This window comes from Vombatus ursinus, unplaced genomic scaffold, assembly GCF_900497805.2.
Source record: "Vombatus ursinus unplaced genomic scaffold, bare-nosed wombat genome assembly UNPS02009205.1, whole genome shotgun sequence".
Classification (NCBI taxonomy): Eukaryota; Metazoa; Chordata; class Mammalia; order Diprotodontia; family Vombatidae; genus Vombatus; species Vombatus ursinus.
This window is the reverse complement of record NW_020948983.1, coordinates 21287593-21313562: the sequence shown is the minus strand read 5'-3', so window position 1 is coordinate 21313562 and position 25970 is coordinate 21287593. Positions and strand designations below refer to the sequence as shown.

At 38.9% G+C, this 25970-nt stretch overlaps 1 protein-coding gene across 3 annotated transcripts in view; it reads right to left on the bottom strand.

Annotated features, from left to right (window-relative positions):
- PDE8A (phosphodiesterase 8A) overlaps positions 1-25970 on the bottom strand; it is a 262392-nt gene that overhangs the window by 60021 nt on the left and 176401 nt on the right. For all 3 annotated transcript variants that reach the window (XM_027852080.1, XM_027852081.1, XM_027852082.1), the window contains exons 6-11: positions 25200-25288; positions 19630-19708; positions 17446-17583; positions 10886-10974; positions 6731-6782; positions 6585-6627 (exon numbers count right to left, since the gene is read on the bottom strand). In XM_027852080.1, the coding sequence (XP_027707881.1) occupies positions 6585-6627; positions 6731-6782; positions 10886-10974; positions 17446-17583; positions 19630-19708; positions 25200-25288 (490 nt within the window). The remainder of the gene's footprint in view (positions 1-6584; positions 6628-6730; positions 6783-10885; positions 10975-17445; positions 17584-19629; positions 19709-25199; positions 25289-25970) is intronic.

Sequence of the window (25970 nt, the reverse complement as noted above, 5' to 3'; positions counted from 1 at the left end):
AATGTTGTTGTTGTTTTTTTAAAAAAAAATTTCTTAGCAGAATAATAGCAAACCACACCAGTTTAAAACTTTCAGAAAATAAATTATAATTCACTGTGGGATAAGAGCATAACAGTTTCAGTAATGTTCTAGTTTCATGAAGGCCAATAATGTTCACTTCTAAGAACAAGACCCAGTTGAACTGCAAGGAACACAGCCATGTCAGAATTTCCATTATAAAGTGGTGAGGAATGTTAGCCAATTAGAACTCTCCCTTGGCTGAACATTCCACACCTTGTTAAAAAAAATCCACACAGAAAGGTTCCTTGTATAGAGTTTCTGGATCATACACTTGCAGAGAGTTCCTAGAAATCTGTAAAGAAATAGTATAAAGTGGACATTGCAAGTGGGAGGAGGGGAAGAAATGCACATTGAAAAAGATTTTCCCCTTTAACCTTTAAATGAAACCTAAAGTGAAACAGTAGGAAAAAAATTGATTTCCCCTCCTAAATTTTCTCCATTTTCTACAGAACATAAATGTTTTAAAGAATCTTGGGATTGAAAAATGAGCTCTTTCAATAGGGGACATTCATGTACCCCATACACCCATACATGGGCTTTGGGCGTATTCCAAATGTGACCAGCTAATAACCAGTTGGCTTTCCCTGAAAACCAGTTCCATCTCCAGCCCTCCCTGTCTCTGTCCATAGCACCACCATCTTTTTTGTCTCTTTCAGGCTCAAAACCTTTTAGTTGTCTTTGATTGTTCTCTCCTCATAGCCAAACAGTCCCCATGTCTTTTTATCCTTCTCTCCCAATACCTCTTCTGTGTTTATATTTCTGTTCCAACCTGTTACCACCCCAGTTCAGGCCCATTGGGCCTCATTGCCATATTACTGTAATAGCCTCCTAACTGTTTTCCCTGCCTCCTCTACCATCTTGTATACCATTCCCTGAGTAAACTTCCCAAATAACTGCCCCCTGCCCAGGTAATTTCATTCCCCTGGTTTTAACAATGAAAACAAAACAAAACAAAATTCCCTATCATTCCCTAATGCCTACAGGATGAAATTCAAACTCCTTAGCTTGACATGAAAAGCCTTCCACAATCTGGCCCCAGTCTAACTTTTTGGCTTTCTCTCACACCACTCTCCTACATAGACCTTCTGTTGTAGCCCTATTCACCGTCAAACCGCAACCCCCCCTCCCCCCCAAAAAATCCTTGTATTTTCCCACATTTCCACTTTTAATTGCTACCCATCTGAAGTACCTTCACTTCCTCCTATCATTTCCCTATGGAATTTTCATCCATCCTTTAAGATCTGCCTATTCTATAAAGTCTTCCTGACCACTTCAACCTGGTGCTCTAACCCTTCTTTTGGCACCTATGCTAATTATTGCCTGACCCACTGATTTGTTAATCATTCATGTACTTATTTTTTGCACAGTTATATTAAAATGTTTAAACAACATAGTATTAGTTTTTGTTTGGGTCCAGAGCTGAAATTTCTTTAGGTATGGAATTCCTGGTAGAGCTATGTCCCTTGCTCAATGCAAAATTAATAATAATGAAAACTAGCATTTACATAATGCTTTACGGTTTGCCAAGTATATTAATATATGCTATCTCATTTAATTCTCACAACAATCTTATAAGGTAGGTGATATTATTATCCCCATTTTATAGATGAGGAAACTGAGGCTAGGAGAAATTAAATTACTTACCCAGGATCACATGGCTCTAAGTGTCCAAGGCAGACATTTTAACTTAGATCTTACTGACTCCCAGTCCACTATTCACTATCCCACCTAGCCCTCTCTAGGTCCGTAGGTGGTCTACAATTTACGATCTCAGAGAACTAACTAGGGCTGAGGAGTTAAGTGACTTGTCTAGCATAACTCAGCTAACATGTTTTATAAGAAGGGCTTCCTGATTCTAAGACTGGTCCCTCTATCTACTACGGCATGTTGCTTCACAGGTCCCAACCCAAACAACATTATTTTTTTTCTTTTTTTTTAGACAATTGGGGTTAAGTGACTTGCCCAGGGTCACATAGTTAGTAAGTGTCAAGTGTTTGGTTTGAGACTGGATTTTAACTCAGGTCCTCCTGACTTCAGAGCCGGTGCTCTACCCACTGCGCCACCTAGCTGCCCCCAAACAACATTATTTAACTCCTTAAAGTTTTACTCTGATGACTCATTGAACTGTGGAGGAGAACTTGGGTTATGATGGTGGAACATAAGCTTCTAGTAAGTTCTACCAGAAAGGAAAAACTTCAAGCGCTGGCCTAGTGATGGATTTGATTTATTTCTGTTGTCCAATGACCAGTCTAGTTAAGTTTGGAGAGTCTTATTACTAGACTTCTGGTCATTAGATGACGAATTATTTTGGCTGAAGCATCTCATGAAGATGGTACACCAAGGTCTAGAGGAACTGTCATCTTTATAGATGGAGGTAGTACCATTCCACCTGTAATTATGGATCCTTGAAATAACTAATGCTATTTAACTTTTCCTATGTGAAATTCTGAAGACCCAAAGTGAAATGATTTAAATGAGGAGAAATGGGATTTGTCTAAAGAGAATGATGTGGACGCACAGGGAACTCACCAACTCACTTATATTTTAAAAGGAAATATTATAGAAGTTGGAAGCAAGTCTAAGTAATACAGAAAGAATAGGAGTGTGAGAATGTCCTGTAAAAACAGTGTCAGCAATTACAAAGCTCAGAATGAACTGAGGTTGGTAAGGGAAGTTGAAGACAACATAAAGGTTTTTTGTTTTGTTTTTGTTTCTTTGTTTTTTAGTTTTATGGGAGAAGTATCAAAGAAGGAATAGGACCTTCGCTTGGAGTGGATAGGACAGGGATAACTGTTAACAGAAGGTAGCAAAGCTCTTCAGTTTTTACTTTGTTTCTGCCTCTTCTGCAAAGGAGAATGACATTAATATTAGAAATGATTGAAGAAAAATGACTTACAGGGAGTTTAGACCACAGCATACGTGAGCTTTTGGCTGCCCTTGAAAAATGTAAATCACCTGGCCCAGATGGACCACATCCGTGGGTCCTACACGAACTGACAGGACAGGTATGACTGCTGAACTACTCTCAGCGATATTTAAAATATCATGGGAAAGAGGAAAGCTACCACAAGACTGAAGAAGGGCAAATGAGTTCCAATTTTCAAAGAAGGGAAGACAACAGAGTCTACAAACCACGGGCCAGTAAGCTTCACTTCCATTCTTGGGAAAACTGGTCTCTTGAAGAAGATTCAGACCCTTTTGATCAATCAACAAACATTTATCAAGTACCTACTATATGACAGGTACAGTTTTAGGAATACTAAGCCCAAAATGGAACAGTTCCTACACTCAAGAAACTTGCATTCTCTTAGGGAAACAATATGGACACATATAAGTATATAGTAAATATATACAAAGTAAACATGAATACTGAGTAATCTTGGGAAGGTCTTGGGGGAGATAAACAGAAAAAGTCTTATGTAGGAGATGGTGTCAGAACTGACCTTTACATAGAGGAATAGATTGGGTTGGCTAGATACAAATAGATGAATGATAAATAGATGGATGACAGATAAATAGTTGATAGATGATATGGATAGATAGATGAAAGATAGATGATTAACAGATTAACAGGTGATAGACAAATGATAGAGAAATAAAGATAAATGATAGACAGAGATAATAGACAGTAGACAGATTGATGATAGATAACAGATACATGTGATAGATACATGATAGATAGATGATAAACAGATAATAGACGACAGATGACGAACAAATGATATATGATAAGTGGTAGACAGACAGATGATAGAAGGTAGACAGATAGATAGATAGATGATAGACAAATGATAGATAACAGACAGGTAAATAGATGATAGCTAATAAGTAGATGATAGATAAGTAGATGATTGATGACAGACAGGTAGATAGATGATATGGAGAGATAGATGAGAGGCAGATGATTAATAGAAAAATAGGTGACAGACAAATGATAGAGAAATATATTAGATTGGCTAGATATATAGATAAATGATAGACAGATAGATGATAGACAGTAGACAGATTGATGATAAATAACGGACACAGATGATAGATACATGATCAAGAGATAGATAATAAATGATAAGACAGATGATAGATAATAGATGATAGATGAGCAAATGATAGATGACACAGCTAGATAGATGGTAGACAGATAGATGATAGGTAGACAGATAGACAGATGATAGGCAAATGATAGATAATGGGTAAATAGATGGTAGGTGATAAACAGATGATAGACAGATCAGTAGGTTGATAGATGATAGAGAGTAGGTAGATAGATAGATAGATACATAGATACATAGACAGACAGATGGACAGATAGATGATAGAGCATTTATTAAGTACTCATCATGTTCCAGGCACAGTACTAAACACTGGGAATAAAAATATGAGCTAAAAGGAAGACAATACTGAAAAGGGAGCTGAAAAGAGAGGCTGGGGGGAGGGGTTGTGGGCAGGTAAGGTGCCCACGTCAGAGTCAGGAGTGGAGCCAGGAGAGAAGTGAGCACGACTGGCCTGGGTGCTCTCTCAAATGGGGCTCTTGAGGAAACTAGGGGTTCCAAGAGTGGAGATGAGAAGTCAGTACATTACTGGCATGGAGGATGTCCTGTTCGAAAGCATGAAGGCGAATAGAAAGAAGATCAATTTGGCTGGCTCATAGACTATGTTAAGTGGACTGTCATATAATAATCTTGGTGAGGTAGGTTAGAGCCAGATTGTGATGGGTTGAAATGACAAACAGGGTTTACACTTTATCCTGAAGGTAATAATGGGTCACTGGCATTTATCAAACAGCAGATTGACAGAGTCAGACTCTGTGCTTTAGGAATATCCATTTGGCAGCTATATAAAAGGTAGACTTGAGTGTGCAGGGACCAATAAGTAGACTACTATAATAGTCCAGGGGAGAGGGGATGACCTATGCTCTAGTCTCATCTCTTCATTTTATAGATGAGAAGCCTAGAGAGGTAAGATCATTTGTGCAAAAGATTTGTCTTCCCTTCTTTGAATGAATCTTTAAGCTGGGCCTCATAGGAAGCTTAAGTTCAAGGCCAGGAAATGGTCTGGGAAAAAATACAAAAGATGAGGATGAGCAGAGTGTGTTCAGTTCTCAGTTAGAAAGCTAGTCTGATTAGGGCAGAGGCGAAGAACCTCCGTACCATCACCTGTTAAGAAAGGACATCTCTTCTAAACAACAGGTATGCAAGATGTCAACCTAAAGTTCAAGAAGCCCAGCAAGGGTCATGCTTTAAAGTAGTGTGCCTCCGGCATCCGTAGCTTCACGAAACACATCTAACATCTAATATCATAAAATGATGTTGGGAGGGGGAAATGTTTTGCTGGAATTATGCTACAAGTGAGTCAAAGGCTGAATGCCATTAGGACACAGTAGAGTTTGGTTAAAATGTGTTAAACAACATTATTGTGGAAATGTTAGGAAATGTTAATCAGGAAAGCCTTTTGCCTATTGCCCCTCTAGTGCTCTAACAAATAAAGATTTACTAAATATCATCAAATAATTTCTTTATTTGAGTTAATCAATTCAATTGTTCACAGTTCAAGAGGGGTTCGTTCCCTCTCTCTCTCTCTCTCTCTTTCTCTCTCTCTCTCTCTCTCTCTCTCTCTCTCTCATTCTCTCTCTCTCTCTCTCTCATCATTGCCACACCTTGGAATCCTGTCTCAATTCAAGACCTTTTTTGATTCTCCCAGATGTTAGTTCCGGCCCCAGGCTCTAATTGCTTTATTGGGTATTTACTTACCTGTGTATCTATGGTTTCCAGCCAATAAAATTTAAGCTCTTTGAAAGGAGGGACTGTTTTTGTTTTCATCTTTGTATCCCCTATACCTGTCACAGTGCCTGACACACACGTACCTTCCAAATATTTCTTAAACTAGAACTTCATATAGGAAAAAAACCTCATATTGCTAAATAATACAAAAATCAGCAAACTCATGCGCGGTTGGGATTCCGTCAAGTCTCAAAGTAAACAGGCCAGGCAGACATAGAAATATCACCTTGTTGTTAATTAAAAGTTATTTCTCCTCCAGGATATTATGAAATCCCTTCAGTGTCAAGGAGTCTTTTAAAGTCTGTTCTACATAAATTTAACAAGTTTAGAAATTGCACAAGAGAAGTAGCAAAAACGATTATCAGATAAAGGAATGACCAGAAAAAGAAAGGGGCTTGTCATATGGAGATAACTGAGGCACAGCTCAAGTGCTCTACTGGCATCTGAACAATCCCGAGAAACCTAGAGGTAGGGCCCCTCAGCATAGTGGTGGGCTGTGATCTATATTACCAGACAGTGTGATTTTTGATAATAATAGTTCAGATTTATATACCATTGTAAAGTTGGCAAAAAGCTTTACATACATTTTCCAGTTTGACCCTTACACTATTATTATCCACATTTAACCGATGAGGAAAATTACTCTGAGAGAGGTGAGGTTATTAGGCTATAAACACATCACTACCCATGCTGATGAGACACAAACTTTGGTAGAACTAACAGAAGAAGGAAAATGTGACATCCTACCTGTTTGAGATTCAGCCTGAACACGTTCGCAGGTTTTTTCTACCTATAAATGAATACTCAAAGACATTAGTTCATGTTTCTTAATTACTCATTCATATTATTTTTGCTGGAATTGATATTGGGTAACAGCCTTCTTTTTTACTGACCTTATTGATGTCATTGCACACTGTACTAATGGACACATAGTGTCTAATCTTTCTGCAAGCAAAAAAAAAAAGCATTATTTTCTTTCTGATTCTCCATGCTGATTAACCCAGTCTACTTTTTTTTTTTATGAGAACAACAAATAACAGTCAAAGGTATTAACCAGTACACAAAATGCTCAGGGGCATGATATTTACTTTTCTTGTTTCTATCCAAGGCCATTGATAAAGGAGCAGGGGGTCTAGGAACATCCATTTGTGTCTCTGTAGAAAGATGAGTAACTCTTTAAAGAAAACAAATTCTTCCCTACAAAGGAATGAATCTTACGCTCAGTAACTACGTCACTGGGTCAGACAATGAAGCAAAACCTGTCTATCAACAGAATTCTGAGGCTGAGGGCAGGGGGGCAGTGCTTTGCCTGGAAACAGCAAACAAAGATGCTTGCTTCACATTCACTGCAATTGTGGCCACCTCTTGGGCAACTTAACCAGCTCAGTGGTGCCCAGGATAGTGTGGCTGTTCTTCAATAAACAGTCTGATCAGAATCCACCATGGAAACACTGAAGCTTCATGTCAAATTCTCCCTAACTTAGCCAGATTTGCTTTCACAACGCAACAAACCATCTCAGCTGAGCTCTTAGGGCTGTTCAGTTATCTTAACAATTTTATGAACTCTGGAAAGGAGTTTACAAAGTGGATTTCAAAGTTCTTTCTAAAGTTTTCTTGGAAAAAAAAAGCAGCTCTACTTTTCTCATTCCTATAGGAAGTATGATAATTGACTGAGGACATTTAAGAAAAAAAGGGTCTTCTTGGTTAGGCACAGAATGGGAAAGAAGGAGTTTCTTACTCATTTAAGAGATATCCAATTTCTGGAAATTTTAAATCCATCGGAAATTGATTTGCATATAACCTAGTTTGCTCCTAAACTAATGTTTAGCATATTGAAAAATTATAGCTTGTTTGTACAAGGATGATAAATGTATTAATTCAACTTGGAAATGATTTTGATTTTGATTACAAGCGGATCTACAACCTGCTGAACTTTAAGGAATCCAGTAGCTTTGTTTTTGATGGTTTTTGAGAAGTAGATGAAAAATTGAGAGCACAAGAAACCACCAATATTTTGGGAAAACAAAGAAAGTTCTTGTCTTAGGAACTTTGTAATTTGCAGTGTCTTATGGGTACAGAATTCAATCATTTTCAGGTAAGAGAAGGTGGGAGAAATCCTAGCACAACTTTCATCCTACAGAACCCTGCCTAATGGGTGTCATTTTCTGAGCTACCACCACCAGCAGCTATTGTTTCCTCTGAGGCTACATTTTTATTACCTTCACAGACTTCTGAAAATTGATGCTTGCTAAAATTGAAAGAAGCCTCTCTGCTCATTCTCATGTTTGTTCTTTTTTTTTCTAATTAAGTATAAATCCTTCGAAGGAAACATAGAATGATGTTTCATGTGCTGCAGGAACTAGAGGAATCTGAAGTGGGGGCAGTCAGAGGAGGCATCATATGGAAACTCCACCCCTCACTGCAGGTGTGCAATCCTAGCTCAGACCCAGGAGGTTATTTTTTATTCTACAACACTGGAAAGGGATTCCCAGGAAGGTATCATCATATCATTGTAGCTTACTTTGTAACCCAGGCTGACACAGAGGCAGTGTTATCCACACTTACTTATATTTCTACCTTTGATTGGCTCCAAGAAATTTGAAGCGATTATTAATAACTGCACATAGTTTGATATAAAGTCTTCCCTCAGGAGGATTTTTAGAAAACATGTTATGGGAGATGGTCAGCTAGGGCCAAGTAACAATAAAGGTACAACTTTCTTAATCACTTTACTGGTAATTCTAAAGAATTGCATAAATTGGTGAGGTGGAAGAAAGAACCCTGGTTTTCCATCAAGCTTCATTCAGTGATGAGTTTTATTATTTTACTGGTTGATTTTTTTTGAGAGTATAGGCCACCCTATAACTCTTAGGCTAGAACAGTATAGTTATCCCTTCTACATCTCAGGGATTAGGGGTGTGGTGCTCCTACAATTCAGAAAATCCATGTAAAATTCTTTTGGCCCTTTCTTCATACCAGAGAAGTCCCAATTTTTCCTTTTTCTTTTATGGGGTGTTTATAATACCTTACTGTAAAATTTGTGTTAAGTATTTGGTCATAGGCTACATGTAGGTCAATGTTGAGTAAAAATACTTTTTCTGTATTATCTGCCAGCCTTCACGTGTCATCTGAGGCTTCCACAAAACTTCCCTAAAAGTCTCATTTAATTTCTTATGTTGACCAGCTATACATCGAAAATTGTGATGGGAAAAGTTAAGATGTGGAAAGGATAACTATTGTTTCCTCCTTAGGCTTCCTTGTGGTTCTCTGCTCTAAGGGACTCATTCTGTTAGTGTCAGACTTAGTGTGGACACCAGATATTTATCCCTACTGCAGCACAGAACTCCTGGACTCAATCAATCCAACCTCAGACTCTCAGTATCACAGATTATAGGTGTGCACTACCATGCCCATCAAAAGATGGGTTAATATTTTTTTTCACTGAGATACAGAGGAAAAACATAAAATAACAAAAAACACGATAGGATGTGTTTAGTATAGTGCAGGTTTCTGATCTGAACAGCTACAATCTAGTTACAGATGGATCTGACTGGAATAGTTTATGGAGCACTCAAGCCCACATTCTCTTCCTTCTCAATTTTTAGCCTAGATATGTTTGCATGTAATTCTGATAATGATAATGAATGGTTATTTAAGCATAATGTTTATTTTTCTTTTGGAGAAGCTCATCTAAAAGTTCCTCTTTTCACTCCTCTGCCATTCTGTGCCCCACTTCCTCACCTCCATCTTTAACCAACATCTCCTTCAGGACTTTAGCTCTGGGTATGATTCTCCAGTTATCTGGCAAATACATCACCCCTCAGTTGGAGAAAGAAAGCCTTATGCATAGATATAGATAGTTCTCCATTATCATGATGAGAATCACATGCCAACCTGCCTGTGCCTCCCCAACCAACAAGTGCTTTCCTGCCCCCTTAACAAGGTCAATGAAATCATTGTTTCCCTATAGAAATTCTTGCTTGTGAAGATGCTTATTAATGAAAATGGGGCAAAGATGAAATGTGGTGTCTCCTCCTAGTGAATTCTAAGATAAAATCTGGCATGGAATGAAAATGGCTATGCTATGTTAATAATAACCTAAAACTTCAAAAAGATCTGATTCTAAAGGAGTTAGTACTATTTTTTTTAAACAACAGGTATTCCAACTCTGTTATTCCTAAGAAATACTTAGCAGATTTTTCAGAACTAAGGGCTGGGTTTCACCATGTGTCATGCTGGAGAATGGTGAAATTCACACATAACCTATTCATTCAATCCATTCAATGAAAAATTATAAAGCATCTATTATGTGCCAAGCACTGGGAAAAACAAAAACAGAAACAAAACACTTTTGGATTTTCTCAGACCAGTTACACAAATGTGAATAAATGCAAAATCAATTTACTATTGAACAATAAATGAAAAGTGTTGCTTTCCCTGCTTTATACAAGTAATATTTAGGAGTAAAGCCCTAGACTATGTAAAGTAACACATTTCCTCTAGCATTTTTTTCTTCATTGGCAATGCCACTTGTAAACTGAACATTTTGTCTTCAGCCTTGTAGCTAACGGGTGCCTTTCTCTCAGTGTATAGCACAGTGCCTGGCACATGGAAAGTGCTTAATAAATACTTGTTAACTTGATTTGAATATTATTTTTGTGTTTGTGTATGTGTGTGTATCGCTAGTGAGATTTTATTTAGCAGCACAGGTGGGGAAAAAGGGTTTAAGGGAAGTGACATTAATTCTTTCTTGTATGGAAGGAAATGAATGGGGATAGTTTTGGATAGAAGACATATAAAAAAGCATTCCAGAGAGAAAGATAGGCTTATATCCCCTGAAAACAATTACTTTTTAAAAATCACCATTGTAAAAAACCAAATAAACCACTGTTGTGAAGGTGTTCAGGAGATGTCAAATTCACTTTCTAGTTGTCCTATGACCTTGCTGAGGTTTTTAACTTACTCAAATAGACATACTGTAAGGTCAGTTTTGAAGCAACACAAAAGTACTATCTGTTGACTGAAGCACTGGATGTCTTTCTACTCACCCTCCCTGTCCGATGACAGGTATTATCTTCACATTTTGTTGTATATTATCCCCATTTTTCTTTTTGGCATAATAAATTCCTTGCCACTCCTATAAATGGAGTTCAAGCATCATTAAATTTTGCATTCAAAACAGAAACCTCAGAACATTTCCCAGTTTGCGTTCCAATTCATTTAATACTACTAAGACACTTAAGGATAAAAAATGATCTAAACCCCCAGACACAACGTTTTTCTCCTTGCCTGGGTTATTAACAAAGGTCACTGTTTTAGAAGCTCACATGGACACTTCCCAGAGTAGGACCCTCTACTTGCTATAGGGACTCATTTTATACTAAGTACCTTTCACAGCATGGTCATTCATACTTCAAATGTAGAGGTTACTGGAATACCAACCCTTAGGCTATGACAGCCCCAGTCTGCTATAGAGATCCAGGAGTCTTGACCTCTGCCCTTGGCTTTGAGGTCTCCAGACTGGAAAAATAGCAGTATGGGGGAAGGAACATGGCTTTGGAGTCAGAAGACCTGGACTCCAAGACCAGCTCTACCACTGACTGCCTGACTGACTGTAGGCAAGTAACTGGGCTCCAGTTTTTTCTGGTATCAATTAGGGGGTTGAACCATATGACTTCTGATGTTCCTTTAACCTCCAGATCTATGATATTATGACTTCCAAGGACCCTTCCAGTCTCCAGACCCTTCCATCTAAAATGATGATCCTAGGATCCTAGGGACTAAAAGGAAACTCATCTGCATCCACTTTATACTTCAATTAGTAAATCAATAAGCATTTATTAAGCACCTACTCTATGTTATGCACTGAGCTGAACACTTGGGATACAAAGACAAAAATGAAAAAAAGTCTCTACCTTCAAGGAGCTTACATTATATCAAAAACATGTACACATGTAAATATATAAATAACATAAACAAACAGATGCAAAATAGTTTGGGGAAGGAGTGCGCCAGCAGTTAAGGGGGAGGCGGAATCAGGAAAGGCTACATATACAAGGTAGTTTTTAAGCTGAACCTTGAATGAACCAGACAAGAATTCCTGAGAGGACCACCGTACAAAGATATAGAGACTGGAGGTAGATCATTCTGATCAAATGTGCCCAAAAGATCCAAAGAATCCTTTAGAAGACATGAGAATTTCTCTCCCTCTGGCACACTGGGAAGAGAAACAGCAGGATAAGGATAGTCCAATGGGGACCTGGACAGGGGGAGCAGAGTGGTCATCTGGACTCTAGGAGGTGTGAGCTAAGGGGTAGAGGGTGTTGGTATTCTAAGTCAAATGTAGACAAGATATCAGAAATACAGATGGTTCAGATAAAGGCAGGTATCAGTAGTCAAGAGTAAGTAAGGAGTCATAAATCTAGGTACAAAACCAAGTGATCAGAGAATGGAGCGTGATCCTGATTCTGATATGAAAAGTATTTGGTTTAGGGTCTACCAACATATTTGCCAGCGCAGGAACTGAAGTCAACGTAGGACAGAGAGGCAGCATTGAAAAAGGTCTGAATTTGGAGTCAGAAGTCCTGGACTGAAATCCCGGCTCTGCTCCCAGCAAGACCTTGGATCTATTGCTGCCACTCTCTGGATCTCAGCTTCTTCATCCATAAAATGAAGCAATTATACTAGATGACCTCTGAGGTCTCTTCAAGAACCAAATTTATGATCCTATAGGCCTGTGTTTATAGTAAGGGAGTGACTAAAACTGGTTAAGGAAGGAGAAAACTGATTGGTAAAGACAAAGTAGAATAGTGGGAATGGGAGTAGAAAGGAAGGGACAGATATGAGAAAGATGTTAAGGAAGAATAGAAAGATCTTAGTAATCAGACAGAGGAGAATGGAGAAAGCAAAGATTCAACATGACCAGAAAGATCTGATCTTCTGTGATGGGAAGGATAGAAATATAGAAGATATTAACTTTATTCCAGGGGGAAGGTGATAAGCTTGGAAGACAACTATGCCTAGGTCTGTAAATTCGGTCATCTTAGTCTCTTCCGCATCTAATCAAATGCCAAGTTCTACTTCTCTCAGATCCATACCCTTCATATCACTTATGTAGCTACAAGCCAGGTTCAAGCCTTGATCACTTTTCATCTGGGCTACTTCAATAGCCTCCTAATCAACCTTCCTGCTTCCTGTCTCTCCCCTCTGGAGTCCATCTTCCACACACCTGTCTTAATAATCTCCTGAATAATGTACCTGTCTGCTCATGTCACTTCCCTGATTAATGAGATGCCTCATTCTGGTATCTCAGGCCTTGGTTCCACCATAAGACTTTCCCAGCCTTACTGACAGTCCTTTGCTTCTCACACTCTCTGTCTCATCCAAACTGGACCAGTTGCCATATCTTCAACTTAAAATTCCATCTCCCACCTTAATTCATTCACCAAGTGTTCCACTTCCTCTGCCTCTCAGAATTCACATGATTCATCAAGGTTCACACCTCTGCATTCTCCTTAAAACCTTCCCTGACCTTCCTACCATTAGTGCCTTTTTTCTTCTCCAATGACCTAGCTATTTATCTGTGTATATGGTTTATGTTATCTGTGTATATATTTAAATCTCCTCCATAGAATGTAAGCTCCTTGAGGGCAGGGACTATTTCATTTTTATCTTTGTAACCCTAGTGCCTGAGTCAGGGTAGCTCAGAGGAAGGAGGGCTAGCCTTGAAGTCAGAGATCTGGAGGCAAAATCTGTCTCCAATACACACTAGCTTTGTGACCAGGGACTTGTCATTGAGTCTCTCACCCAGTGCACTAGGAAACGCAGACAAGTGGCTAATCTACATTGGGAGAGCTACAGTAGAAGCTGCCTGATCCTAAACATAACTTAAATTTATACAGCGTGTCTCAAAAGTCTTAGTGCAATTTTAAGTTTAAAACTGAGACTTTCCAGATAACTTCTACAGTATTTAATTTAATGTAAAACACTGTGCAAACATTAATTACATTTGATCCTTCCATCAAGCCTACCTCAACCTTATCCTACTTTACAGAGATGAGGAAATAGAGACTCAGAGAGGCTAAGACATTTGGCCAGGGTGATACAGCTAAGTGTAGGAGGTAGGATTTGAATCGAGATGTTCTTGACTCCAAATCTGGCACTCTATCCAATACAGAAATTGTAGATTGGCAAAACAAAACAAAACAAAACAAAACAAAACAGAATCCCCAGTACCTGGCACAACAGCCAGCACATAGGGAGGTGTTTAACCAACATTTGTTTATTTGAATTTTAGACAAATTGAGCTGAAGGTGATGGAGGAACATTTAAGAAGGAATATTTAGCCTGTAGTTGGAGACGCAGTACCAGAGTACAGATGAAAGGTCACAACCACAGCCACATATTTGGATTTGTTGCACAATTGAAGCTATGGGGACTGATGAGCTAAACAAGGGAGTGAATAGAATACAGAGGTTGGAGAACGAGAAGAGCAGTGTCACGAACGCTAAAGAAATACAGAGTTTCAAATCAGCAAATGCTACAAGGTAGAGCTTGATTTATTATTTTGTTAGTTGTAAAGATTTAAGAAAGTGATGGAGAATATATCAATAATGCAGATTAAATTTTAAAATGTGATGTGCGTACATTTTTCTTCCTGGAGAGCTGGTTGTAAAATATTTTAAACATTTACCATTTACCTTGCTTATACACTAATGGGAAAGATAAGTACATACATAAATCCGTAAAATATTCAAAAAAATCTTAGCGCAGTTTTAAGCACATAAAATTTAAAATTGCCCTAAGGCTTTTGGCACACCCTGAATACAGAATAAATAGAAAGAGAATAGGTATATAGTTAAATATTAGGTAGTTAAGGAGAGAGAAGTATATGTATAGGGATGGATGAAGACAACCATCATCACCAAAAATTTAGACATTTTAATTAAATTAAACTTAAGTGTCCTGAATATATTTTTAAAGATCATATGCATTTTTTGCAAAGCTATCACATATAGTTTTGAATTTTGAAATAAGTTGATTATAAATATGAAATTTCTGGTTTTCATTTAGCCAAAATGAGATAGATTTTTTCCAGATCAATATGAAAAAATTAAGATATTATGCAGCTAGATAGTGCAGTAGATACAGCGATGGTCCTGGAGTCAGGAAGACCTAAGTTCAAATTTGACCTCAGATAATCACTAGCTGTGTAACCCTGGATAAGTCATTTAACCTTTCTCTGCCTTAGTTTCTTAACTGTAAAATGAGGATAATAATAGCACTTCCCAAAAATGACTGTTCTGAGGATCAAATGAGATAATATTTATAAAAGAACTTAGTGCAGTGCCTGGCACATAACACTTGATTTCCTCATTCCCTAATTCAGTTTTCTCCTTTCTTTTCCTGTTTATTCATAAAATGGAAAAGAAAAACAAAGTTTTCTTCCCCTTTAGTTCCAAAGGTATTCTCACTTTAGAATCAACGAGTCAATTTTTTGCTTCAAATACTTCCAAAGAACTGTGGTTTCATGGCTCAGGGAAAGGCAGAAGGAGACAGTGTGTCCTCCCTCTACTAACAGCAAACCTAAGATGCCTTTAATTATGCCACTTCATGAGTGACTATGACCTTAAAAAATCATCAGCTGATGGCTAACTTTCTTGATGATGACCCTCTCTGAACTTGGCCAGGCAAGGCCATGGATGACAGGCCCCCCAGCCCATCCATGGGCTAGTCTGTGTGAAGAAACCTTCCTCTATTTGTAGGTTCTGCCAAGCTAGGGCAGCAAGGTGGTACATTGGATACAGCAATGGGCTTGGAATCAGGAAGACTCATGTTCCTGAGTTCAAATCTGATTTCAAGCACTTACTAGTTGTGTGACCCTGGGCAAGTCATTTAACCCTTTTTGCCTCAGTTCCTCATCTGTATAACAAACTGGAGGAGGCAATGGTAAACCACTCCAGTATCTTTGCCAAGGAAACCCCAAATGGGGTCACGAAGAGTCAGACACGGCTGAAAAGCAGCAGCCAAGCTCATGCTCAGCCAGTAAAGATTTCAAGAAACCAAGGTCACCTCCACATCACAATGAGAGCCCAGAACAGTACTTCAGGGGTGAAAATGAGTCAAAAAGTGATGAAAATGGTTTTTGTTCTTTGCAGAAAGTTTTTGTTTAACGGAAAAAAGCTAAATGATCTCTCTTCTGTCCTTCCTGAGAAATACAAGTATCTCACTGGAGGAAGGCACTTAGTAAAACATAAAGAAAGCATTCTATAAATGTGAGCTTGGGTGATTTCCACTCAAGTAACTCTCCTTAGCGAGGAGACTTATGAGCACTGAGATTCTGTAGAAGCATCCAAAGAAAAACTCTCAACACGCTGGACAACATCTTTACGGAAGATGTATGATAGAACGTGAAAAAGAATCATGTAGGATGAAGGCACAGGGAAAGGAAAGGGAAGGGAGTTGTAATCTGCATCAAAGGAGGGAATGCCTGCATCGGGGAGATCACAGACTCACTGAAGCAGTCAAGTAGGAAGAGATAATTGCTAGTTGAGATACAGATGGAGAAATTACACGACATTTCTGCTGATACACTGTTAGTTACCGCCTGGAAATGGTTCAACTGTTCTACTTCCGTGGAAAATGTGGCTCGTCCCTTTAAAGGAAGGGAGTTTTGCAGGCCGGGCTATAAAAACTGCAGCACAGCTAAAGAAAAGGTTTAATCAGTAAACTGGAGAATGATAGTTGGTGCGAGTTAATCAGTAGACATCTAGCATCAGCCTGATGTCTGAGGGGAGGGAACAAGTTGGAGAAACTTGGAAGTTTACTTTTGCTTATAATGCTTCTTCAATTTCAAGCGATTCTTTACTTGATGAAATCCTACACACCTTTGAAAGTCCAGTTTAAATGTCACCTCCTCCATAAAGAGGCAGCTAGGTGACCCAGTAGATAGACCACTGGGCCTGGAGTCAGGAAGACAAGTTCAAAGCCGGTCTCAGACACTTACTAGCTGTGTGGCCCTGGGCAAGCCACTTAACCTCTTTGCCTCAGTTTCCTCAACTGTCAAATGGGGATAATAATAGTATCTACCTCGCAGGTTGTTGTGAGGGTCATGTGAGATAATGTTTGCAAAAAGCACTTAGCACAGTGTCTAACACATAGTAGGTGCTATATAAATGCTCATTCTCTTCCCTTCCTCCCCACCCCTAAAGCCTTCCCTCATTCCCCCATAGGCAAGCTCTTCCTCCTCTGAACTGTCACGGTGTGAAGTAAAATTGCTTCTATACATGTTTTATGTATAGGCTGCAAGCTACTTGAAGGCAGGCAGGCATCATGCTTATTCAGTTTTGCCTGGGAGAGTGGGAGGGAGGGTCAGAGATAGGAAAGGTTTTTGGAGAGAAGATGATGTATTCTGCTTTTGACGCGTTGATTTTGAGATGCTAGTGAGATATATAGGTAGAGGTGCCTAATAGACCACTGGCAATTCAGGACTGCAATTGTTCACGAAATCTCATCGAGATTGGAATTAATCTGCATAGAGGGAGATGACTCTCGAAGCCTTGAGTGGGTTGGTTGGGGATATGAAAGACTTTATAAGACTCTTACTTACCTTTCCTATCTTTATGCATGAATTAATAGTATCCAGGAAATCAGCTTTTTTTTCATTTAGAGGCACTTCTGTTAACTCTTTCCCGAGTAGTTCACCTGTTTGATAGCCCATAGCCATTTCAAATGCAGGATTGACATACTAGGAAAAGAAAGAGAAATTTGTCAAAATCAGTGCTGAAAAAGAAGGCAAAGTTACTAAAGTCTAAACTTAGAACCAGCCCCTTATTTGCTAAGGCATTTTATCTGTCCAAATTTACAGGCCATCGAATTAGGTTATTGTAGTGTTCCTCAAAACAATTGAGGACAAAACCAGAAAGAAAAGAAAAAAGAGCTCTAGTTTAGAGAAAAGATTCATCCTGGGACCTTCAGGAGGTTTTTCTAATACTCATAGTTTCTCTGACTCTGAGTTCAACAAACTCCAAATCCTTTATGTGCTTGCTTCCTAAACTCGCTCCTTGGGCTGGAGGCAGTTACCTTTTCACTTTTGAAATGGTGCAGGGAAGGGAAGATGTGAAGATGCAAAGTCACCACAATGTGATTTCCTGATGGTATAAACATCCAAATTGGGGGACATGTGAGATCAGTCACACTGAACACTACGGCAGAAGGGTGGCAAAATGGAAAACTTGTTGTCTTCAACACATGATGGCCTAAAAGCATTTCTTGATGACTTACTAAGTCCAGGGTGCTGGCTCGTAGGTACTGGAGAGGGGCTGGTTCAAGTTTAGACCAGTCACTACTTATAGGAGAGATGGGGTGAAGTGGGGTGGGGCAGGGAACTTTATGGAGATGAGAATGCTAGTTCTCTCCCATTCCCACCTCTTTAGAGGTGACTTGGGATTTTGGACTGAACTTAATCCCCTCAAAACTTTTCAAATTTGCCCTGAAGTCCAAAGGGGCCCAGGACTATCTTTCTTCCTGTATTTCATTAACTTTTTTTGTATGTGACATGGATCCTTTTGGAAGTCTGGTGAAGCCCAAGGACCCTTTCTCAGAGTAATATTTTTAAATGCATAAAATAAAACATAGAAGTTTGCAAAGAAAACCAATTCTATTAAAATAGAGATATCAAGAAAATGTTTTTTAAACAAGTTCATGGACCCCTGGTTAAAGATTCCTACTATAGCGGGATGTTCCAAGAATAGAAACCTTATGTGCTGACTCACTGACCCAACAAACCTGTCCAGCAAGAACAGTAAAGGAGAACACATTGGCTGAGAAACATGGTGAAAGAGGACCACGCTTTAAATCAAAACTTCTGACACAGAATTATTATGACAGCAACCATATACCAGGAACAGTATCACAAATCTTGCTCAGACAAAATATGAGAGTGGAATGGATGTGGGCCAAGTAGCACAAAAGGGGATCCCTAAACAAGAGGCACATCCCTTTGAAACAGATTGCTTTTTCTTTTTAAAAACTTTTTTAAATTTAAAATTTTTCAGAATTGTTTGCAACTTGGATGCTATACATGGTATACATCATAAACTGACTGAATAAGTAAACTGATAAAAGTATGATTTGGCAGCATGATGGAGTAGAAAGGAGTCTAGAGGGGATTGGGAGTCAGAAGACATAGGCTCAGATCCCAGAGTGTTACCACTTATAACTGTACAGCTTTAGACAAATCTCTTGAAGTCCTCTAAACCTCACCGTTCTCCTGTGTAAACCAGAGGCAATAATGCTCATACCACCATCATCCCTGGAGTGTTGTGAGGATTGAATGACGTTATATGTGCAAGGTGCTTTATAAATAAAAAGTAGTATTTAATGTGATTTTATATACATAGATGTGTCATGTTGTTTCCAGAACTGCAAATGAGATTATTAAATTTCTTTTGTTTTATAAGAAAGCAAAGGATTCAAAATAAATGTGATTATTTTCATAGCATTTGGTAACTCCTAAAGCTATCATTAAAAGATCTATTAGTCCTCTTTAGAGAAACTATATTTGATTTAAATGAAATATTTTATCTCATGTTAACTTTCTTGTTTCGTGAACCTTACAGATGAAAAATAATAGTAATAATTCTAAGGTTTTTAACTACTGAAATATCCAAAGCAAAACAATAACTAACCATCTCACTCCCCTCAAAAAAAAAAAAAAGGGAAAAATCAGCATCAAGTCCCCTAAGCCAGAACAGCACATTTCTACCCCTTAGAAAAAAAGTTTGTCACAAACCTGTATGATGTGATCTTCACTTTTAATTTCAATGGCTTCTTGACTTTTCTCTAGTGCTGTGAATATTGAATTGCAAGCTCTTTGTGGGGAGAAAACAAGAAGTGATTAGAATGGATGTAGCTACGCCGTGTTTTCAGTGGAAATGGACAGGGCTGCCTTTTTGGGTAGGTAGAAATAGAATGCATCTAGGGGCACCAAAAAGCCCTGATAACTAAAAACAGCCCTTTCTACCTCCCACAACCCTCACTTTCTTATTGTTGAGTCGTCTCAGACACATCTGACTCTTTATGACCTCATTTGGGAGTTTTCTTGGCAGAAATACTGGAGCCATTCTCTTCTCCAGCTCATTTTACAGATGAGTAAACTGAGGCAAACAGGATTAAGTGACTTGCCCAGGGTCATACAACTAGTAAGTGAGATCAGATTTGAACTCAGGAACATGAATCTTCCCGATTCCAAGTCCAGTGCTCTATCAACGGCACCACCCAGTTGCCCTCACTTACAATTTCCCCTTTAAGAGTCCCAGGTTCATTGTAACTGGTCACAGCGCTGTTATTTAGGAGCGGCCAGTGCATTAGCAAGGATAACTAGCTGTGTAACCTCGGACAAAGTATTTAATTTCTCTGGGCCTCAGCTTCTTCATCTGTAGAAGGAAAGGATTGTACTAGAGACTTAATAATATCAAAAGTCCCCTTGGGACCTAAATGTATAGAATTATGGATCCTACATATTTACTTCAAACTTAAGACAGAAAGAACAAATTGTAATTTTTTTTTTTTGATAAAGGCAAACCTCCATTAGGAGTATGGTAGAAGGGATTTATAAACTGGGTGCCAGGTTAAAGGAGAGGACCTTTGAAGTCCCTTCCAACCCTAGGATTCTGACGATTTTATACATTCTGAAATTTTTATTTAAAATGCATTCTGATCTAGTATTTCGGGAACAGTAACAGAGCAAAGAAAACTTCTTTTCCTTGCGTGTTCTTGGTGACCTCTCCATTGCCAAATCTGGTGGTCTTCTCTCAGTTCTTTTCTGACCCTCCCCCTTTTGTTTTTATCAGTTCCTGTTGACTCCTTCTGGATCCTCTTTTCTAGGTTTTCATGACCTGACTCTCTATTGGTTCCCCTCATGCCTGTCTGAACATCCTTTCTCAGTTTCCTTTTTTTAAAAACTTATTATCTGTATCACATGCCCTCAATATGATAGATGTCCCCCCAAGATTCTATCCTGGGCCCTCTTTTCTTATCTCTCTGTCCTCTCTCTTGATAATCTCATCAGACTCCATGGGTTTAACTACCATCTTTATACAGATGACTCCGAGAGCTAGTCTTATTGTACTTTTAAATAGGTTTAACCTATGTTAAATAGGTTTTTTAAGAGGTTTAAATAAATTTAAACTGCACTAAGATTTTTGGGACACCCTCTATATCCAGCCCCAGTCATTCCCCTGAACTTTGGTCCCATATCACCAATTGCCTAGGGGATGTTTCAAACTGAATGTCCCAGAGGCACCTTAAACTTGACCTTTCTAAAACTGAGCTCATTATCTTTCCCCCTAAATCCCCCCTTGTTTTAAATTTCCCTATTTCTCTCAAATGCACCACCATCTGCCCCCTTTTCTCACCACTCTCTCTCAGCCACATTTTAATCAGTTGCCAAATCTGGCCATTTCTGCCTTTGCAGTTTCTCTCACCCCTGATCCCTTCTCTCCAATCACACTGCTACCATCTTGTTCAGGCTCTCATTACTTACATTATTGATTGCAGCAACCTCCTCGTTGGTCTCCCTGCCTCTAATCTCTCATCACTCTAGTCTATCCTGTGCACTGCTCACAGAATAAGGATCTTTAATCACTGATTGGACCATGCAACTCCTCTACTCAACCAATTCCAGTGGCTACCTAACACTTCTAGGACAAAAGGTAAACTTCTCTATTTAGCTTTTAAAGCCCTAACCTGGCCCCAAACTATCATTTCAACCTCACTGGCTCGTACTCTCACTTCTGTATTCTGTGATCCAGGCAAATCAATCTTCTCTCTGTTCCTCATACACAGCACGACACCTGTCTTTATAATGGTTGTTCCTCCATGCCTGGAAAGCATTCCCTCCTTACTGCTTCATGGAGTCCCTTCTCCTCCCTAAGATTCAGCTTAGGCACTGCCTTTTCTGATCTCCCCAACTGCTGCTGCCCTCCCTCCTAAACTATTTTGTATTTAATTATTTCATACGTACTAGCATTCATTAACTTTCCATATATTTTATATATACTTGCAATCTCCCATTAGCATGTAAGTTCCTTGAGAGTAGGAATTGTTTCATTTATCAAATTTTTGCTTGTATCTCCAATGCCTAGCACGGTACTTGGCACAGAGTAAGTACTTAATAAATATTTGTTGACTGATTAATTGTAGAGAGAGTTAACAACCCCAGGCCTTATCTTCCTCATCTCTAAAATGACTAAGTTGAGTTAAATGTTCTCCCTTGCAGTACTAACAGTGTACACGACGAGGTTTTGAGTTTGTTTGTTTTCCACTCACAAGCTATTATCCCATGTTTTGATAAAGGCGTGGTCATAAAGCATTTTTTGGTTTCTCCAAAACGCAGCCCAATGTATTCATTTTTGATTCTTTAACAACCAGAAAGATTCCATGGATCTAGCCTCTGATTAGACTTGGAGGTTGGTGACAGAACAGCAAGAGAAATGGGGGTCATGGTTATTCTTGATAATGGACATCTGTTGGGGGTGGTGTCAAGAAGACTAAGTGTTCAATAAATGCTTGTTTGATTTGATCGGAGCCAGGACTAGAGATTTCCCCAGTCCTCACACACGCATCATTTTAATTTGTGATATGAAATCAGCAGTGACTGGAATCTTTCAGCTTTCCTTTGTGTGTTGCCTTGCCCTGTTAGATTCTAAGTTCCTTGAGAGCAAAAATTGTCTTTTTTGTATTTATATGCTTAGCAACGTGCTCAGTAAGGCACAATGCCTGGAACATTTGTTGTTGTTCAGTCTTTTCAGTAGTGTCTGAAAATTTGAGACCCCATTTGGTGTTTTCTTGGCAAATATATTGAAGTGGTTTGCCATTTCCTTCTCCAACTTATTTTACAGATAAGGAAACTGTGGTAAACAGAGCTAAGTGACTTATCCAGGGTCACACAGCTAGTAAGTATCTAAAGTAGGATTTGAACTCAGGTCCTCCTGATTCCAACTCCAGTGTTCTATCCACTGTGCCGCCTGGCTTCCCACCTGCAACACAGTAGATGCTTAATATATTTATTGACTATTTTCATTTGAGACACTGGTCCTAATAAAATATTTGTGACCCTGAGACATCTCCCCAATTCTGTAGCAGGAGTGTGTTGTATGGGTGTTATTGCAATTATCTCCCTTGAATCAAGAACTCTCTGACAAGAAAGAGTACACCAGCCACTTTTTGTGCCTCACAAAATACCTTTGCTTCTATCACTGGAAAACTAGATGAAGAAACCCAATTTTTTTTTAATGATTGCAACATAGTAGACTAACTTGGAATGTTTAATGAGATTGCTGAGGCAGAAATATGTAGAAGTGGTTTCTTGCCATTTTCTTAGCTGATGAGAATATAGCAAGGTGTCACAGTGCATAGAGCATTGAGTCTGGAGTCAGGAAGACCCGAGTTCAAATCCAGCCTCAGACGCTTACTTATTGTGTGACCCTGGGCAGGTTATGTAACCTGTTCACCTCATTTTCCTCAACTGTAAAATGGGGATAATAATAGCACCTCCCTCGTAGGGTTATAAGATGTTGTGAGGATAAAATATAAAAAGGACTGAGCGTAGTGCCCGGCATACAGTAGGCACCAGATAAATGCTAATTCCCTTCCTGTCTCCTTCAAGGGGTCAAAGAGACTCTGTCAACCATCTCTCACTGATAAGTTGAACTAAAGCCTGTCAGCCCTAGTAGACCAATTCCTATCTATTTTTTGCAGTGACAGCTGAGGACAGGGTTCTGGATTGTTTTTTCCAGGAGTGTTGATGGGTTTCCTGAGCCATCCACTCTCCACTGGCTGGTCCCTGTTGGCATGAACTGATGAGATGACTGTCTGGGGCTCACTGGGCAACCTGTGGCCAGGAAACAGAGTTTCCTTTTTGTGGTGTTAACTGGATCGTATGGTGATTGAAACTGTGATCTTGCCGTCTTGAATATCATGCTCCGATCAATGCCACTAAATAACACAGCTTCACATTTCTACGTGCCTACGGGATAATTTCATCAGGGCCCATAGGATCATCCCTGATTTAGAAGACTGATTTTTGCCTAAATCAAATAGAAGACATCTATAATAAATTTAACTGTTTCCTGAGCCACTTAACAGCATTGATTAGAGGCAGTATGGTACAGGGAAAGAATTTTGGTTCTGGACTCAGGGACCTGGATTTTAATCCTGTCTCTGCCACTTACTATGTGGCTTTGAGCACATAACTTTAACCCTACTGAAACTCAGTTTCCATATTTGTAAAATGAGGGGGCTCAATTAGATGACCTCTAAATTCATTTCCAGCTCCTGATCTATGATTCTATGTGTTATATCCCATTAGTGGCCTGCATGGATCCAGCTGAAAAGGAGAAATTCTGCCGGGTGGGTTACGACCAAGACCCTCTTCAGCATGATTACCAGATGTAGGATACTTACATAGTTGAAGTGAATTGGGTCTATGAAGTACATCCTTAAGTTTATTTAACAATTCTGTGGATTGCTGATTGAGCCCTGGGCTTGGAATCTGAAAGACTCATCTTCCAGAGTTCAAATCCAGCCTCAGACAGTTACTAGCTATGTGACTTTGGACAAGTCACTTAAACCTCAGTTAAATGCCTCAGTTCATCTGTAAAGTGAGCTGGGAAAGAAAATGGCAAACCACTCCAATATCTTTGCCAAGAAAACTTCAAATGGGGTCACAAAGAGTCAGAAAAGACTGAAAAGACTGAACAACAACAATCACTATTGAACTCAGTCCTTAAATACCCAATCATCTAAATCACAGGTGAAAGAAGTGTTGAACTGGAGGAAACAGAAAGGATACTGGATTTTGAGTCAAGAGACCTGGATTTGACTCAGCAGTAGCAATAACAAATTGTGTGAGCCTGGCCAGTTGCTAAGCTTAAATTTGCTGATCTGTAAAATGGGCCAAATAATACTTTCCCTATCAACCTCCCAGGACCCTTTGCAAGGAAAGTGGTTTGTAAAATTAAAGCACAAGGGAATGTGGGTTATTATTATTGCTGTTCTTAAATAGCAGTGGTCCCATGACCAATCTCAGGTTTCCCCAGGCTGCCAATGAACCATTTATAGGTATTCTTTAAGCATGACACGGCAATCACTTAGGTATCCACCTAATGGTTATTTTGGCCAGACTATCCAGTAAGAAAGCCCTGACAATTCCATATAGGCAGTAAAAGTTGGCAGAGGCAATTTGGACAGCCAGGCATTTATTAATCTCCAATTCCACAAATAACAAGTCAATTATAGCTACAAAGTCACCCTCACTGCATCACTCTGTCCTGACATGCTTGTTCAAAGTGACAGAATTACCTTAGTTTAAGTTGTGACCGCACCTCGCCAAATTCCAGCTGAATTAGTTCGTTGTAACAGGCCATGATATTGCAGTTCTCTATGTATCTCTGCAAACAGAAAGGCAGGAATCACTCTGGTTTTAATGCGTTTCTGTAAATCATTATATTATCTTAACCAAAAGAAATTAATTCTCACTAATAAATCTCTTTGGACAGGACTGCAGGTTAGAAAGCTCACTAAAAAGCTTATGGCAAAAACCTCCAACGTGTTTCATAATATTATTCATCAGAAATGGTGGAGAAAACATTTTTTTAAAAACGAAAGTCCAAGTCTCAAATTTCTTTAAAAAAAAAAGTAATTCTAAGTCTGAATATCTTTACTGGCCTTATCACTATACTCATGGTCAAAGAAGTTCACGTTATTTACGTTGCTGCAAAAGCCCAAAATCTGCAGTAAGGAAAAAAAAAACACCTCACAATTAATTATTGAAGCTCCTGTTTACATTTTCTTGTCAAGGTTAATTCTTTATTGAAAAACAATACTTTGCCTTTCTTAAATAAATTTTTTTTAAAAAAAATGCATTGACCTCCTGCCCATCAGTAAGTTGCAATGTGCTTGAATTTCCATGCATTTCACAATGTATACACTCTGGCTCAGTTCATAAATCCGCAAACAATGCTTATAGGTCTCGTTTAAACAATCTACTTGTTATTTTCATGGGAGGAAAATAAATCTCATTTCCTTGCTTAGGGAGGTTAACTTGTTTTTAGCCATAACATTTTTTGGGCA